The sequence below is a fragment of the Oratosquilla oratoria genome, chromosome 30 (genome assembly GCF_046742065.1).
Source record: "Oratosquilla oratoria isolate Oo_2021 chromosome 30, ASM4674206v1, whole genome shotgun sequence".
Lineage (NCBI taxonomy): Eukaryota > Metazoa > Arthropoda > Malacostraca > Stomatopoda > Squillidae > Oratosquilla > Oratosquilla oratoria.
In genome coordinates this window covers 720,191-739,415 of record NC_134806.1, presented here as the reverse complement: position 1 = coordinate 739,415, position 19,225 = coordinate 720,191, and the positions used below count along the sequence as shown (strand labels likewise).

General features: G+C 41.3%; 1 protein-coding gene across 4 annotated transcripts in view; it reads right to left on the bottom strand.

The window, feature by feature from the left end:
• LOC143040965 ((E3-independent) E2 ubiquitin-conjugating enzyme) overlaps positions 1-19,225 on the bottom strand; it is a 68,278-nt gene that overhangs the window by 41,492 nt on the left and 7,561 nt on the right. For 3 of the 4 annotated variants that reach the window (XM_076212403.1, XM_076212400.1, XM_076212404.1), the window contains exons 3-6: positions 17,772-17,939; positions 8,430-8,588; positions 7,610-7,713; positions 7,268-7,446 (exon numbers count right to left, since the gene is read on the bottom strand). In XM_076212403.1, the coding sequence (XP_076068518.1) occupies positions 7,268-7,446; positions 7,610-7,713; positions 8,430-8,588; positions 17,772-17,939 (610 nt within the window). The remainder of the gene's footprint in view (positions 1-7,267; positions 7,447-7,609; positions 7,714-8,429; positions 8,589-17,771; positions 17,940-19,225) is intronic. The other variant, XM_076212401.1, reaches the window with a different exon arrangement.

Below are 19,225 nucleotides of genomic sequence, written 5' to 3'. Positions count from 1 at the left end.
TCTCTCCTTTTCTGCATGGGGGGACGGAGCGGGGGGTTCGCCAATATAATGAAGCAGCCTTGCTGTGGATGTGCTGTGTCTTGCGACACTGCCTCTGACCCAGGGCAGTGGACAAGGTATAGGGATGACCCCCCGTCATCCAGGAGGTGCTAAGATAAGAGGGAGGGTGGAGGGGAGTGGAGTGTATTTAGGGATGGAATGGGTGGGAATGGTTTTATGCCTTCTTCTTTTTGGCTACCTTGTAACCATAATCTCACAGATTACCACACAATGGAAAACTACACAGCAACACACATACGAACATACATACACACACACCACCCTCTTCCTTCACGTGACCAAACCATGAAGTACCCCTGATTCCTAAGAACACCTTTTACCCATATACAATATACTACGTAACCTAGATTAATAACCATAATATATTAATGAGCAGAAATAACTAAACATTCTAACCATTGTAAAATAAAATAGTATCCAAAACTTGTATCACTACAATAAATGTAGTAATATTAGAAAGTGTGTACCATTCATTATTGCTGATGCAGGAACTTTGCAGATGTACACACCGGACAGAGAGAAGAGCTGTCAGTCTTGAGGTGGTGGGAAAGCAGACAAGGAAGGTCTGCCAGTGTAATCATTTTTGTAATAGACTTTTTGAAAGGCCTTGAGATTTTGATTTACCCACCAAAGGCTAGAACATTTACAACCTCCCTTGTAAGGGGGAAAAAGCCTTGGTATATGTATGTATGTATGCTACTCTCTCCTCGGCCCTACGAGGGTGTCTGAGCAAAACTCTTCGAGTTTCTTGACCCCTTCCGTACTACGATGCCTACGTAGGAGTCATGAAGCATGAGTGGGTATGTGAGGATACTGGCATTGATGTTTTGATTATATTTATTTTGTGGCCATAGCTGAGTGACCCCCGTATTCTGTGAACTGCTTTGATCATATTTTCTGTAGTTGTTAATATTCAGAGTGAAAGCTAACGAGTAATAGAGCTATAACCTTATTTTTTTGCGATTCGAGTATTGTGATGCATCATCGAATCATCGTACATCAGGCAGGTGATGCTGTACATGAGAATCTGACTCATATTGAAGAGGTTAAGACTATTTACCTAGTTGTAATATACGGGAAGGGAGCTATGCTCGTGGTGACCCGTCTTTGTATCTCTCTGCATCAAGTTTTATCTTAAAATCTTGTATAGTGTTTGCACATACTGTTTCGTTGTCTAATTTGTTCCATATCTTTATCACTCTGTGTGGGAAGCTGTTCCTTTTCAAGTTTTTTCTATAACTGTCCTTTTTCAGTTTTTTTCTGTGTCGTCTCATTTTACCATTGTCCCACACTAATGCCTCATGAACAAGCGACATTTGGACATATCCCTCTTCTACTCTAAGTGCTCCACACAACTTTATGAAAGGAGTTACTATATTCTCCAGTGTTTGTACAGTATCTCCAAGATTCTTTTCTCCCATGTAGTTTTCACAAGAGAAAGGAATGTATACATACATCATACATATACCAAGGCTTTTTCCCCCTTACAAGGGAGGTAGCCAAAAAGGAAATGGCATAAAATCATTCCCACCCATTCCATCCCTGAATACACTCCACACCCTTCCACCCTCCCTCTCATCTTAGCACCTCCTGGTGACAGGTCATCCCTGCACCTTGTCCACTGTCTCTGCTTTCGTTAAAAACTCTTACTGACCTTAACAGGTTTCCCCAGTCCCATATATCTGCAATACCTCCCATAGTGCCTTTCTGTCTACCCTGTCATAAAGCTTTCTAAATCCATAAAACCCCAAAAAACATCCTTACCTTTTCCCAAAACTTTCCCACATGTCTGCTTTACTGCAAAAATCTAATCCACACAACCTCTACTTTTCCTAAACCCACACTGTTCCTCACCAATTACTCCCTCTGTTCCTCTCCTAATCAGAAGCAGTGTTGCAAGACACAGCACATCCACAGCAAGGCCGCTTCATTAAATCGGCGACCCCCCACTCTCCGTCCCCCCATGCATAAAAGGAGAAGACAGGGAGAAATCCCTTCGGGCGCCGTCAAATTTTGCTCACACATACTACCTCACCCCCCATCCCACCGCCCATTCCACAAAATGCATCACATCATCATCCATATACAACTATTCTCCATTCACCCCTGTCTTCTGTCCTCTCCTGTCCATCCTCAACAGACATTCCCCTCTTCCCCAAAGCCCCCTTCACCCCATCCATCCACCTCATCCTAGGATGTCCCCTCATGTTCACTCCCTCCACATCTGCCTTCCATACCTCTTTTACTAGTCTTTCTTCACTCATTCTTTCCATGTGTCCAAACCATCCCAATACTTTTTCATCAACCCTATCTCCCAACCCTTTCCACCCTTGTTCTCCTCCTCACCTCCTCATTTCTCACTCTATCTAGCCAAGTAACCCCCATCATACTTCTCAGACACCTCATCTCAAACACATTCAAACTCCTTCTCTCTTCCTCTCTTACGTTCCATGTTTCTGCCCCATACAGTGCTGTTGGCACAATCACTCCTTCATACAGTCTCCTCTTAGCATCCATTCCCAAATGTCTATTCCTCATTACACTCTTCAATCCACCAAGGCATTTACTCGCTTCTCTCCATCTACATTCTACCTCCACCTTCACTCCACCTTTTCCTGCCACATTTGCACCCAAGTATTTAAAACTATCCACTTCCTCCAGTTGCTCTCCCTTAATGCTCACTTCCAGTCTACTGCCACTTTCACCCCTTGTACATCTCATCACCTTACTTTTACCCACATTTATCTTTAGCTCTCTTCTATCACATACTCTCCCAAACTCTGTCACCAACTTCCTCAATCCCTCCTCCGATCCTGCCACAAGCGCAGTGTCGTCCGCAAACAACAGCTGGCTCACCTCCCACTTTTCTCCATTTTCTTTAACCATCTCCAATCCCTGACCCACTACCCTTGCATTTACCTCTCACACTACCCCATCCATGTATAAGTTAAACAGCCAGGGCGACATAACGCATCTTTGACGAAGTCCCACCTTTACTTCAAACCACTCACTCTCTCCATTTCTAATCCTGACACAAGCTCTACTACACTCATAAAAACTCTTGACAGCTCCTAGAAGCTTTCCTCCTATCCCATATATCTGCATAACCTCCCACAGTGCCTTTCTGTCTACCCTATCGTAAGCCTTTTCCAGATCCATAAAAGCCAAAAAAACATCCTTCACATTTCCTATAGCTTTCTCACATATTTGTCTTACAACAAAGATCTGATCTACACAACCTCTACCCGTCCTAAATCCACACTGTTCCTCACCAATTACTCCCTCTCTTCCTCTCCTAATCCTCTCAATCAAGATCCTCCCATAAGCCTTCCCAACTACACTTAACAAGCTAATCCCTCTGAAACTATTACATTCACACTTGTCCCCTTTTCCCTTGGAAAGTGGAACTATACAGGCACTCCTCCAGTCCTCCGGCACTCTACCCTCTCTCCAGCAAACATTAAATAACCTCACCAGCCAGTCCACCATCACTGTACCTCCTTTTCTTAGACATTCTGCATGGCATCCATTCAGACCTGGTGCCTTACCTGCTTTCATCATCTTAACAACTGCCTTCACTTCATCCTTCCTTATTTCTCCTCCATTTTCCTCACTCATCACTCTCATTTTTTTAGCATTTCCTACTGCAACTATCATTCCCTCCCTATCCTCCTTCACATTTAGCAACTCCCTAAAATATTCTGCCCATCTTCCTCTTACTGCCTTCTCTTCCATTATCATCTCTCCATCTGCACCTTTTACCTTTTCTTCTCTACTTGATTCGCCTCCTCTTCCTCTCTTAATTTCTTTCCAAAACATCTTTTTATTACTTTCAAAATTTTCTGTCATACTCTTACCCCACTTCACATCTGCTCTCCTCTTTGCCTCCTTTACCTTTTGCTTTACTTCTCTTTTCTTTTCTTTGTACCTCTCATATGACTCCCTCATCCTATTTTGTAACCAATCTGTGAAAGCTCACTTCTTCTCTTCTACAACCTTCTTTGTTTCCTCATCCCACCATTCACTACCCTTCCTTCTATTTCCTCCTGTCCTTCTTGTTCCACACACCATCCTTGCACACTTTGTGACTCCCTTCTTGAACCATCCCCATTCCTCCTCCACACCTAGCTCTACTCTATCCTTCACTCCCTCCCACTCCTCCTTCAGCTTCTTCTTGTACTCCTTCTCCTTTTCCTTTTCATTTAAAGAGTTCACTCTAAGAACCTCCCTACCTTTTGTCCCTTTCCTCTTTCTCCATCTATCCTCCACTCTCAACTTACCTTCCACCAAAAAATTATCTGATATTCCCCCACCCTCTCCCCTTAGCACATGTACATCCTTAACTCTTCCTATCATAATCCTATTTACCACTACATAATCCATCAACGCTCTATCTACCACCCTTCCATCCACCACCCTCCCATGTGTACTTATGCTTGACTTTCTTCTGAAACACTGTATTTGCTATCATCAACTCTCTTTCTAGACACATTTCCACCATCAACTCTCCACTATGATTCTTTCCTGGAACTCCACATTTCCCAACCACTCCATCAATTGGACCATTTCTTACCCTAGCATTAAGGTCTCCCAGTACTATTACATTGACATTTCTCCCTAAATCCTCTATGCACTCATTTAAATCTATCCAAAAGGCCTCCCTTTCTTCTACACTCTTCTCACTGCCAGGCCCATATGCACTTACAAAGACCCACATCTCCTTTCCCAGTTTCACCTTCATCCACATTATCCTTAACCCCTTCCATACGGTGCTGCCTACATAGGCGGCATGAGGAGCAAGTGGATACACGAGGCTGCCATATCGGCATCTTGATTATATTTATTGTAGTTGCCCCTGCATAATGACATACTCTCTAAACTGTCTTCATCACATTTTCTATGGTTATCAAAATTCACGGGTGAAAGAGAGAACGATCAATATAAGCGGTGACTATTTTTTATGATGCGAGTATTATGACGAAACATCATACGTCTGGCAACTAATGCTGCCCGCAAGATTTTGGCCAGTACTGAAGTGGTTAAGGAAACCTCCTTCCACTCCACTACACGTTTACCTATCTCTTCACTTACTAGAATAGCCACCCCTTCCCTCCCTCGCCCTCTCTTCACTCCTGATAACCTCCCACTTACACTCCCAAACTTACACTCACCCTTCCCTTTCAACTTAGTTTCACTCAAATCCAACACATCCATCTTTCTTCTCACAAACATATTACCTATCTCTTCCCTTTTACTCTCATCTGTACCACATCCATGCACATTAAAAGACCCAAACCTTAGGGTGCTGGTCAGAAAACTCCCAGACCCTCTTATGGCTTTACTTTTTCGTTTAGGAATGTCCCCTGTGGGGCTACAAGGAGAAGGATGCCTAGTCCCAATCCCCGTCCCTTTCTTCTTGCCTCTTACGATCCAAGTGGAATTACTTGGTGGCAGTATTCTTTTCCCCCACCACAGAAAATGAATACTCAGAGAAATGGTACAGGACAGCAGCAAGGGGTTGGGGGACAGCATAACGGAGGGACAGTCGTAGTATGAAAGTGTCATCATTTCTCTATGAACAGAGTTTTCCTCTATCATAGACAAAATGATGTGTGGCTCTGGTCCGTAGGGGCGCCCCATATAGACCCTAAAGTATCAACTGCATGCTACTTTGCCACAATAACAAGCAGCCAATACCCCAGACGGGGAATGTGTAGATCTGATATTTACTCCAAAGCAGCTCAGTAAGAATATATGAGAGATGGAAGCAATTATACCAGTGTTAAATTTTGTGGACCTGAGTGCATGCTTTGACTTGCCCCCTCCCCACACACATACACACACACACTACCTAAAAGGGTGAGATGGCCCTTTGGTATGTACATACTGGGACAGCACACGATGAAGTGGATCAGAGAGGAGCTAAGGACACCATGAGAAGATGTGAGGTCCTGAACACTCAAGTTTTAGGCTGTTTGTACTTTAGAGACTCCAGTGGCACTATCGGAACCAATGACAGGTACCTGCTTTTGGTGGTCCTCAAAGTTGGACAAAAGAGCTGCCCATTTTCAAACCTCATTCACCCCCTCACCTCCAACAGGATGTACAGCCACAAGGGGCTGACACAAACTCTCCTGATTGGACCCTAGATCTATCTATCAACTTCAACTGTATTTCTTACACCTTTTTAATGCAGTACATGGAGGCTTGCTGGTCAAGCAGGTTAGGGCATTGCTATTTGCTGTGGAGGAAGAGATGATGACGAACTGAACCCTGCTCAAGACGAGTTGAACTAAGGGAATGGTTCATTAAATTCCAAGCTACAAAGTCCACTGTAAGGCATACCATCCTAGCCTCCTGATAGGGGGAGTTTGTGACATTAACCACTTCCATATGGTGACGCCTACGTAGGCATCATGAGGAGCAAGTGGGTACGCGATGATGCTGACGTCGGCGTCTTGATTATATTTATTGTAGTCATACCTACATAACCTCCATTCTCTCTAAACTGGTTTCATCTTATTTTCTATGGTTATCAAAATTCACGGGTGAAAGAGAACGAACGATTGAGCACTGACTTTATTTTTTATAATGCGATTATTATGACGCAACATCACACGTTGGGCAGCTAATGCTGCCAGACGTGCAATGTGCCCCGGAGTGAAGGGGTTAAACCAAATCATCAATCACATGGAGACCTGCCAACTAACAACTGCTCCCCTCCTACAACTTTCAGCCAATGACAGAAAGAGTCCCACAATAATACAATATGAACAGCAGTCCAAAGGTTCTTCCTATAGAGATCTATAGCTGATCCCTGTGGCATGGGGGGAAAAGAACATCATCACTATGTTTCTCTACTTAGGGCCAAGCGAGAGGACTTGGGGTCCCCTACTTTTATACTTTCCCCCTAAGAAAATTCTCTTTGCATATAAGGGGGAAGAAGCCTTGGATATACAGACAGAAGACCCACGTTAAGACCTTTGTATATACATGTACTAAGCGTGTTTTTTTCAGGTCTCCTTCTCCCATAACCTAATCTACAGACCCTCAAAAACCACTCTTTCATTATCTTACCCACTATCTTTTATGACCTGAAAAAATTAAATACAAGGCAATACACTTAAAGATGAATTTATCCCAAATCTCCTTAGACCTAAACCTGGTATCTACAGGAGCCAATTATGGTATGAAATGTTACGCTTACTATTTTTTGATGGTCTGGGTCTCAATGGACAAGGATTTGTGGTGTCCTCCATGAGCTGGGATGTCTTCAACTTCCTCCAATTATCCCGTGTAAGGATGACGTCTGTTTCTTTCAAGGTATAATAGTTGCGGTCCCCAAGTTGAAGAGTGCAAGGCTCAAAGACGTTCAGCATCCTTACTCTAGACAAAATAACTTAAAATGAATCATGCAATCACTCGTTACATAAACGCTAGTTTACAATTTTATTTTTTAATCTATTGTAGTTGCAGTTCACCAAAGTGCAATGTTATTCCTACTAACAAATGCGTTCTTCACATTTTTTTTTCTAATAAAACCACTTACCTCTTCAAGTCCTCCTCTTGCACTAAATATTTTGGCTGTTCTTTGTCCGCATTCGGGTCATTCGAGAAGGCTCGACACTGCCACCGCACACCCAACTGTACAACCTGTGTAAGTTCATTCCTCCCATTAGTTAAATGATGATGGTTTACGCATTTAATAAAGGCAAACTGATTAATCATATTGACAAAAGAAGAGAATAATATATTACAGGTTAGATTAATTAGATTAATAGATTAGAGAAGTAATTAATTGGATTAACAAATTAGAAAAGTGTATAGAGAAGTGAATTTCAATGCAGCTTCTACTGAATTTCATGTCTTGTAGTTAAAAATGGTAAACATAACCCTGTTTGTATTTTTTACTTATGATTGAGTGGATTAGGGCATTCTGCATTAAGAAAATAGTACCAACACAGAATACGCCTGGCCAGACTACTGCTCCAGTTGCAATCACCACAGAGTGGACAGAGAATACCTTCTACTACAATTCATCCAGGAGGTGCCAAGAGAAGAGGGAGGGAAGAGGGTGGATGATAGTGGAGTGTGATGGGGATGGAATGGGTAGGAGTGGTTTTTATGCCTTTGTTTTTTGGCCACCTCCCTTGTAAGGGGGGAAAAAAGCCTATGGTATATATATGTATTTATGTACAATGCCCCACACTGACTATCCCCAGACAACAGTATGACATCTCTTCCCTAAGTGGTTTATGGTCTTGCTTGAGGGTTGTTGCCAATTTTCTGGAGAATGTAGGTCTTGTACAGGAGAGATTAGGGGCAATGGATTAATACAAACCACTTTGAAGGAGATGAAAAAAACTCACCTGTACTTCTTCAACAGTAACTTTCACACTTTTGTGGGGCTTGAGAAGATGTGAAGCCATTTCAACTGTCTTGTGTATCCACTCTGCCTTTTCAAAAGCACGTGAAGGTCCGATGAGCTGCTGACCTGGATAGAAGTCGTATCTCCGGAACTCAGAGTCCTAAGATGTGAAAGAAAAAAAAATTTAATATTCGTATCAAATCTCTGACGTGCGAATCACTCTCTCAGATTGTGTACAACATCCTTTCCCAGGATAGGTATTGCTGAGCCACCCGACACTAGCAAACTATCTAATCCCTATTACCGAAAGAGAGGTCAGGGAGAAAACTCTTCCCCCTCGTACTTACATATCGCCAGCCTCATAAAGAAAGTGCCCAAGTCATTTGTCCAACTTTTCAGAGAAAAAAAAAAAAAATCTATTTTATAAATGCATGTAATGTTCCCCCTAATGTAGTTTTAACCTCCTCAGACACCAAATAAAACATTGGGAATTATACCACAAGGAGCAATGAAAAATTGATTTAGACAAAATAAATAAATAAATAAATAAATAAAAATAAATAAATAAATCCAGAAATTGACGAAAAATGACTTAGGCAATTTTTTTTACGAGGGTGACGATATACCAAAAGGCTCTTGTCCCTTGTGGAAGTACGGTCGTCCCTCATCCACGTAAAGCTACGGTGGGAAGGTCAACAAATATTTTTTCTTGGATGGATAATGGGATGGGTGTGGGGTTGATGTATGCTTTGACTCTGTGTCATGAGCCTCACGTGGAGGAAATCTAATTGAAACTGATACAGACAAGCTTGAGTCCAGCAGATTCGCAGGATTTCGGCCCAGTGAATACAGCACACGGCCCTGGAGTATTCAGCCCCAGGATTTTGCCCTAGGATACGGATTGCCCCCAACCCATGCTGTGACAGCAAACCTGCTTCATCATTAATATATTAAAAGCAGGAGAGCCTGTGATTGGACACCATGGTTATGTATCTTATTACATCATGTTCAAGTATTCTGAAAACTTTACAGTTCAATATCATGGTGGGCCTAAGAATAATTCAATGACAATTTCATAAAAAAAGACACTTTTAGTAAATCAACCCTTTATCTAATTAATAGGGGCCTACATGGGTTTATCATAAAAACACAAAGATAAATCAAAGCTAAGTGGGCTTTCACTCTCCACCTGCTTAAATGTTAATGTCCATGCCACTTACTCATCATGTTCACCACTTTACAGTCAACTTCCATGTTGGTACAATGTGCAGGAAACAATGATTTCCTGACTAAATCTTCGCTTTCCTCCCACAGACAAACCCATCTCACACGTCATATCATCATCAGTAGCCCTAAGTGTCATTCTCTGACACCTTGGAAGAATTATAATATCACGTCATGATCAGTAGGCCTAAGTGTCATTCATTATAATATCACATCATCATCAGTACATTGCAGTAATTAGTGTCACTGTCTGACGAACTCGTCACATCATCATCAGTGATGTGTCACTCTCTCTGACACTGACCGAGTCATTAGTTTCCTCAGACTGATGAACAAAACCACACCTTGATCCTGTTTCCAGCAATTTCCGCCTTTGCTATAATATGGCCCGATTTTAACTGTACAGATCGCGAGTGGATTCATAAAAAAAGAAATTCATGAGGGTTGGACTAATATTAAGTTGGTGTACTATACATGTCTCCAGTCAACAAATGGCTCTTTTTCCATTATCTTCTGAACCATTCAACCACACAGCTAATGTTCATTGAAATGAGGCTTTATTACCAGGGGCCAAGAGCCAACTTCACTGGGTCGAAATCACCAGATCCCAAGTCCACCCACTCTGAGTTGCACATTCAGATGGAGGTGATTGTGTTGATGGGTCACAAAGACAGGCAGCAAGGAGACAACTCTCTCTGACATTTGTCTTGCAAGATAACCACCTGCAGGTACCCGCCATTGGTCCCAGCACAATCAAACAATCACTGCCCAAGTTTCACTAAGCGGAAAACCCGCAGCTCCATGGTTGCTGTCAAAATCCTCGTAACCTTCCACAGATCTCTCTGGGAACAAACTTTGAACTGCTGTGTGTGTTGTTTCAATGTGGGACTGTTTCTACATCATTATCTGAAAGTGGTAGAATGAGGAGAGTAGTTGCCGAATGTCAGTTATCATTGTGTGAAAAAGTATAAAAGAAATACAGTTGAAGTTGATAAGGAGAGATCTTGGGCCCAGTCTGGAGAACAAATGCCAGGGGTTGGACTTCCTGATGAAAGTGATGGAGTTGATGGATTATGAAAATGAGCAGCAGCTTTTATGGTGTCCAGCTTGCAGGACATGAAGGTACTCATCATTAGTCCCTGGTCTCAGTGTTTCAAAACAAAGTGTCAATCACTTTAATCTGAAATAGGCAACACGTAAATATATATACACAATATTTTTCAATTGCAAAGCCATTCTGAGTTGGAAAAATATAATGACCTTGAGAAATACATTCATGGAACCACAATGGAATACGTTGATATATATATCTAAAACTACAAAGGGAGCTCATGGTAACTAAATAGCTGTGGTACTTTGTTGAATCTTGACTCTTTTATTGTATAAGTTTCTTGTCACCACTACTGCACTAAAATGCTCTAGCTTCTAAAACGTATCAAACAGTAACTTCCAAGATAACGTACACACTCCTAAAGCATAATTCATCATCCCTACAGTATGAAACAATATGACAAACCACACAAAGGTTACTAATTTCCCTATTCACTATCAAGTGATTCATGTGAGTACAAAAAACATGATACAATACACCAGTACCTCCATATATGTGTGGGTTGTGCTCCACATAGTGTGAATTCAGATAAAGTGAATATTGTACTTAATTCACATTCTCATACAACAAAGAATGTTTCACAATTTATGATAGTGTATTTAGGCTAAGCCACCCCCTTAATATGGGGAAAGGGCATTTTGGTATTGAAGGTATGTATATCAATTACTAAACACAACTCACACACCTATGAAATTTTTACTTATAAAATAGGACCTGATAGAATAGGTTCACCATATATAGGGAGGTGAATGTAAAGAAGGACTTGTGTATCATTTCAACATTACCACCCAGTTGTTGTGGCAACACTGGGTGTAAACCTGACCACAGCGTGAGCATGGGCTCAAGAGTCTGTGCTGCAGGTTAACTTCTCATCTAACAGGATCACATTTAACAAACTTACAATTAACAGAGGCTACTCCCCGTGTAAGGGGGAAAAAGCCTTTGGTATATGTATGTACAATTAATTGAAATTTTGGAGGGAAAATACAAATTCATACTGCAGTAGCATTTTTCAAGAGAACATCATTCAACTACAAAATAAATAAATAAAATAAATAATAACAATAATAATAATAATAAATAAATAATATAAAACAGTTCATGCAAAAAAATAATATAACAATATTTTTGAGGCTAAAGAAAGTGCATTGAAAGAGATGAAAGTTGGTAAGCTAACTGGGTTAGATGGTTGTTATATGTCTGACACACGGAGTACTAATTACATCAGAATACCTAATGACGGAGAGGGGGGGTCGCCGATTTAATGAAGTGGCCTTGCTGTGGATGTGCTGTGTCTTGTGACACTGCTTCTGACCCAGGGCAGTGGACAAGGTGCAGGGATGACCCGTCTTTCAGGAGGTGCTAAGATAAGAGGGAGGGTGGAGGGGTGTGGAGTGTATTCAGGGATGGAATGGGTGGGAATGATTTTATGCCCTTTTTCTTTTTGGCTACCCCCCTTGTAAGGGGGAAAAAGCCTTGGTATATGTATGTATGTACCTAATGAAATTGTTTCATTTGTGTCTAAGGGAAGGCCGCATGGTAAAATTAAGAGGAAGGGTCACCACTGCGAACAATGTGCTTCATTCGGCTGCCACGATGACAAGTTACAACAGAGAATTCATACCACATGTATTCCATCTATCTAGCTATACACCAAAGACTTCTTTCCCCTTATATGGGGGGTAGCCAGCAAAGACACGTACAAACCCCATCCATCCCACTCCCACCATAAGGTCACTTCTCTTCCACTACTGCCTCCACCTCTTCCATCATACAACGTGTTGCCTCTTTTTCTGCTACCTCTCGTCCTCCTCATTCCATCTTTGCATATTCATGTCCTCGTTGAAACATACCCATTACAGTGAGTCCTCCTTATACAGTAATTCTTTATCCGGTAAATTCAGTTATGGTATTTGGTAATTACTACCATCGATTCTACTTACAGTAAGAAAAATTCACAGATACGGTATCTGCTAGATAGGGGTGAATGGAGAAGGGTTGTGTATAGATGATGCTGTGATGCATGAGGGGGAGTATGTATGAGAAAAAATTTGACACAGCCCGAAGGGATTTCTCCCCGTCTTCTCCTTTCCTGCATGAGGGGATGGAGAGGGGGGGTCGCCAAATTTATGAAGCGGCCTTGCTGTGGATGTGCTGTGTCTTGCGACACTGCTTCTGACCCAGGGCAGTGGACAGGATGCAGGGATGACCCATCATCCAGGAGGTGCCAAGATAGGAGGGAGGGAGGAGGGTGGAGGGGAGTGGAATATATGGGAAATGAAATGGGTGGGAGTGATTTCTGTGCCTTTTTCTTTTTGGTTACCCCCCGTGTATGGGGGAAAAAGCCTTTGGTATATGTATGTATGTACCTTCAGAACTTCTTAACCTCCCACCCTTTTCCTCCCTCTCCACTTTTCCTTCCACTCTCAATTTCCCTTCTACCAGGTAATACTCTGACTCTGCTCTCACCCCTGAAAACATTTTTGTCCAAAACTCTTCCAATCCTTCTTTTGGGTACCATTACATGGTTCATAAATGCAATGTCAACCACCCTTTCCCATGTATACGTATGCCTGGCTTTTTTCTTGGCTCTTCTTGGATGATGGGTCATCCCTGCATCTCACCCACTGCCCTGGATCAGAAGCAATGCAGCAAGACACACCACATCCACAGCAAGAGTGGTTCATTTAATCTACAATTCCTCTCTCTATCCCCTCAAGCAGAAAAAGAGAAGACAGGTAGAAATCCCTTTAGGCTGCTTCAAAATATCATTCACACATAACCATTCCCTAAGCCCCCCCCCACCCACTTCATCATTCTCTACTCACCCCTATCTTCTGTCTTCTCCCTTTCTTCCTCAATAGACATTCTCCTCTTTCCCAATGTTCCTGTTATCCCATCCACCCATCTCATCCTTGGTCACCCCCTCCTGTTCACTCCATCCATCTCTGCCTTCCACACTTCTTTTACTAATCTTTCTTCACTCATTCTTTCCATGTGTCCAAACCATCCCAATACTCTTTCATCAACCTTATCTCCCAACTCCTTTTCCAACCCCACTTTCATCCTCACCTCCTTGTTTCTCACTCTATCCAACCTAGTAACCCTTACCATACTTCTCAGACACTTCATCTCAATCACATTTAAACTCTTCCTCTCTTATGTTCCATGTTTCTGTCCCATACAGTGCTTTTAGCACAATTACCCCTTCATACAATCTCCTATTAGCACCCATTCCCAAACATCTATTTCTCATAACACTTTTTAATCCCCCAAGGCACTTAATTGCTTCTCTCAATTTATATTCTACCTCTGCCTCCAGTCCACCCTTTCCCACCACATGCAACCCCAAGTATCTAAAATTATCCACCTTTTCCAGCCTCTCTTCCTTAATACTCACTTCCAATTTGCTGCCATTCTCTACCCTTGTACATCTCATCACTTTACTTTTACCCACATTTACCTTGAACTTCCTCCTCTCACACACCTCACAAAATTCCATCACTAACTTCCTTAATCCCTCCTCTGATCCTGCTACAAACACAATGTCATCTGCAAACAACAACTGGCTCATCTCCCATTTTTCTAAATTTTCTTTAAACCTCTCCAATCCCCTGCACATTATCCCTGCATTAACCTCCAGCACCACCCTATCCATATACATATTGAACACCCATGGCTACATGACACATCCCTAGTGAAGTCCCCCCTTTACCTCAAAACACTCACCCCCTCTATTTCTAATTTTAACACAGGCTCTACTACTCTCGTAAAAACTCAACTACTCTTAAGGGGGTACGCGACACCTGGAGGTCATTTTCTAAAATATTTAGAGTAAAGAGCTGAAACTTCTCAGGTAAATAGGTATCCATATTGCCTACATTTTAGGTGAAGCAGAATGATGTATGTACACATGTACACATGTACGTATACCAGTAGCGACATTTAAAAGTGCACAGCACCATAATACGTGGACCAATTTGTTTTATATTTTGGCTATGATTAGTCAGTAGGCACACCTAGGGCCGGTCATTGAGTAATTGAACAATTTCTTTTATACTTTTGCATACAGGCATTTCAATTTTAATGTCTGGCAAAAATCGTGAAAAATAATTTTTTTTTGCTCGTTTCCATTATTACTCCGAACTCATTCATCCTATTCAAAATATTCGAAGGATCAGCCCTAGCAGTTACTAAAAGTAATATTCCCTGTAAGTTTCATCTAAATCTGATGTATATTAGATTTTTTATGATTAAAAAAAAAGTAGAAAAATATCGAACGGAGATATGGCAACTTGAAATATGAATATATCTGTAACTTGCTTATAGTTTCACCAATTTGACTGATTTTTTCATGGCTTAATTCTTATTATATAATAAGTAAGTACAGTAAAAATTATCAACATATTTTAATTATAAGTACTTTAAATACTGAAAAACTAAAGTATAAGTATGTCACAGTAGTGACAACACAGACGACAACATCATATAATTTGCTTTTTTGCACCTTTGGCGGTTTCTTCACATGAAACCTCTCTGCTGGGGGTCTTCAGGGTATCTAAATAATTGGAAAGAAGTTTATTTTCCAGTAGTGGGCGCCTTCTCTTTCCTTATCAGATTCCCCTCGCCAATCTATGTTGGTAGGGCACCCCCTCCAGCATCATATGTCCCTTCTTCTTTCTTCTTCCTGTATAGCCTTGATCTTTTTCCTCTTGCTTTCTTCTTTGGATTTAATCTTCCTCTTTGAATTGTTTAGTCTAATGTTGTCCTTTACCTCTGTCACCGTCACAGAGGTGCAGGTGAGGGCGGTGGTGGAGTGAGAGGTGGTGAGATCTTTAGTCGTCTTTGACTGCTTGCCATCTTTAACTGCTGTTTTTTGTCATTGTGATGTTCTTTTGTTCTTTTTGCTACCCATGATGACTGTACTAAAGAGTAATATGTACTAGCTAAAGTAATAGATTGCAATGAGAGCTCATGAGACATGCGTACTTCCCTTTTCAGAGCTAGCCGGGAACTAACGCTTCGTTTCGCACAAAGTTGGCGAAATATTCTCCCTCCACCTTCCTCCCTTTCCCTCCACAATCGTATTGGCCATTGATACACTGGGCGAGTGTAAATTCAATCAAATTTCAACATTATTCGCTGCGCCTGAAGGTCCTAAGTGGCACGCCTCCCTCTAGTGTGGGTTGCGCCTTTAAATCTGTCCCTTTAAACCTCACCCAGGACCTTTAAATTGCGCGCGGCTGGAAAATTATTTGTCGGGATTTATTTCTAAGTGGTATACGAACATTTTGAACACAGTTTTGAAAAATGCCATATCTTGACCAAATTCACCCCCCCCCAGGTGTCGCGTACCCCCTTAACAGCTTTCCTCCAATCCCATATATCGCTTGTTTGCAAAAACGTCGTCATAACTCAAAATATCGAATTTTTCAGGAGAGGCATTTTAAAGTTTCAAAACGCTCTCAATATTATAAAAAGCCCTCAAACACCATTGAAACAATCATAATCTTTACTAAGTCTAAAATATTTGTTGGAACATGTTGGAACATGTAAGGTTATGTCGTTGGGACATTTAGCACTCCCTAGCGGTCAATTTTTGAGCTACAGATATGACACTATTACCAAAAAAATCCGTGTTTGAAGATGAATATGTCTGTATAGATAACTCAAATTTCAGTTTTTTGAGTTATGACGACGTTTTCGCAAACAAGCGATATCTGCAAAACCTCCCAGTGCCTTCCTATCAACCCTGTCATAAACCATTTCCAAATCCATAAAGGTTAAAAAAATCATTCTTACATACATACAACAGGCTTTTCCCCCTTACATGGGAGGTAGCCAAAAAATATCATCCTTACCAAAAATCATCTTGCCTTTTGCTAAAGCTTTCTCACACATCTGTTTCACCACAAAAATTTGATCCACACAACTCCTACCTTCCCTTAACCCACACTGTTTCTCACCAATTACTCCTTCTGTTCCTCTTCTAATCTTCTCAATCAAAACCTTCTCATAAGCCTTCCCAACTACACTCCACAAAGCGATCCCTCTGAAACAACTACACTCACACTTACCACTTTTTCCCTTGTCAAGTGGAACTATACAGGCACTCCTCCAGTCCTCCGGGACTCTACCCTCTTTTAGACAAACATTAAACAACTTTAGCTGTCAGTCCACCATCACTGTACCTCCCTTTTTTTAGACACTTTGCATGACACCCCTCTAACTCAGGTGCCTTGCTTGCTCTCATCATTTGAATAACTGCTTTCACCTCATCTTTTATTTCCCTCCCATTTTCTTCATTCATCATTGCCATTTTCTTAGCGCCTCCCACTGCAACCACCATTCCCTCCCTATCCTGCTTCACATTTAGCAACTCCCTAAAATTCTCTGCCCTTGTTCCTCTTACTGCTGGCTCTTCCATTATCATCTCTCCATCAGCACCTTTTACCTTTTCTTCTCTACTTGATTCGCCTCCCCTTCCTCTCCTGATTTCCTTCCAAAACATCTTTTTATTTTCAAAATAATAATAATAAATCAATCAACATCTATAATTTCACTGAATAAAGGGCTGCCCCAATTTTAACCGAAATCCTCCAACTACAGCCAAAATAAAATATGTAAAGCTTCAATGTTTGATGTCAGGTTAATCTACTTCAAAGCACAAACAAGACAATTTTACAAAATTCTTCCATTAAACTAAGGTGACCAGGAACATATGGCATAAAAAAAGGCCAACAATCTTTCAAAATACATCAAGAGTTCACAAAGTAAGGGCACCATGCATAAAACAAAGCTACTGTATGAATTCCAATTAATCAGGAATGTCTACATAATAATAATGGAATTTTTAAGTAAAACTACAATGTAACAGCAATGATATTCATATCCTGTCATTGCAACAAAATAAGTGTACAATAACCAGAAAATAACATAATATATACAATTCACAGAGCACGGACTAGCAAAAGCAATTTTGTTACCACAAGCTGCCCAATCAGTTACCACTCTAACCCTGTCGCGTGTGTCTCGTAGTTCGTCCAAGTCCAACGCTTCTTGGTCTGACATAATGCAGCGCGATCCATCCTGGCAAACCACAATTAGGCGACACTTGACCATGCTCACCATCCCAACCCACGAATCAAGGGCTACAGCTATGTCAGTAGTGAATTCCTGAGGACAAGATATTACACATGAGTATAAATTATACATACACACAGACATGCAGATATATATATATATATATATATATATATATATATATATATGCTAATAAGAACACTGAAGATGTAATATACGAAAGCGCTATGCTTCGTTAGTTTCTTTTTCCAAGTGGTCTACTTTGCATATTATATATATATATATATATATATACATACATACATACATACATATACCAAGGCTTTTTCCCCCTTACAAGGGGGGTAGCCAAAAAGAAAAAGGTATAAAATCATTCCCACCCATTCCATCCCTGAATACACTCCACACCCCTCCACCCTCCCTCTTCTCTTAGCACCTCCTGAATGACGGGTCATCCCTGCACCTTGTCCACTGCCCTGGGTCAGAAGCAGTGTCGCAAGACACAGCACATCTACAGCAAGGCCGCTTCATTAAATCGGCGACCCCCCCCTCTCCGTCCCCCCATTGCATAAAATGAGAGGACGGGGAGAAATCCCTTCGGGCTGCGTCAAATTTTGCTCACACATACTACCTCACCCCCCATCCACCCGCCCATTCCACCTCATGCAATCACAACATCATCCATATACAACCATTCTCCACTCACCCCTGTCTTCTGTCCTCTCCTGTCCTTCCTTAACAGACATTCCCCTATATATATATATATGTGTGTGTGTGTACAACACTAAATGGGTCCCAGTGATTAGAGATACATTTTAACAACCACAATGCAATTTAATTCTAAGCCATCAAAGGCCAGCATGCTGAAATTGAAATATGGTACTGCCCAGGACTCAAACCCGGCATCCTCATGACAAGTGTGACAGTTGGAAATCACTGTCGCACTTGTCATGAGGATGCCAGGTTCGAGTCCTGGGCAGTACCATATTTCAATTTCAGCATGCTGGCCTTTGATGGCTTAGAATTAACGTGCATTGCGGTTGTTAATATATATACACACACACACATATGTATATATATATATATATATATTATATACATATATACAGTATATATACACATTATATATATATATATGCACACACACATCAAAAAGCCTTTTCCCCTCCTATAAGTGGGAGACTGAGTAGTCCATCCCTCACACATCCAAAAATCTATTATTATCACTCCCTCCTTAGATACTCACGGATGAAGGGTCATCCCTGTATCCAATCAAATGCACAGGTTGGAGGCAATGCAAGAAGACATAGCATCTCCACAGCAGGAACTATCTGGTCTACCCCCACTACTTCTTAATATTACATTCCATCTATATAAGA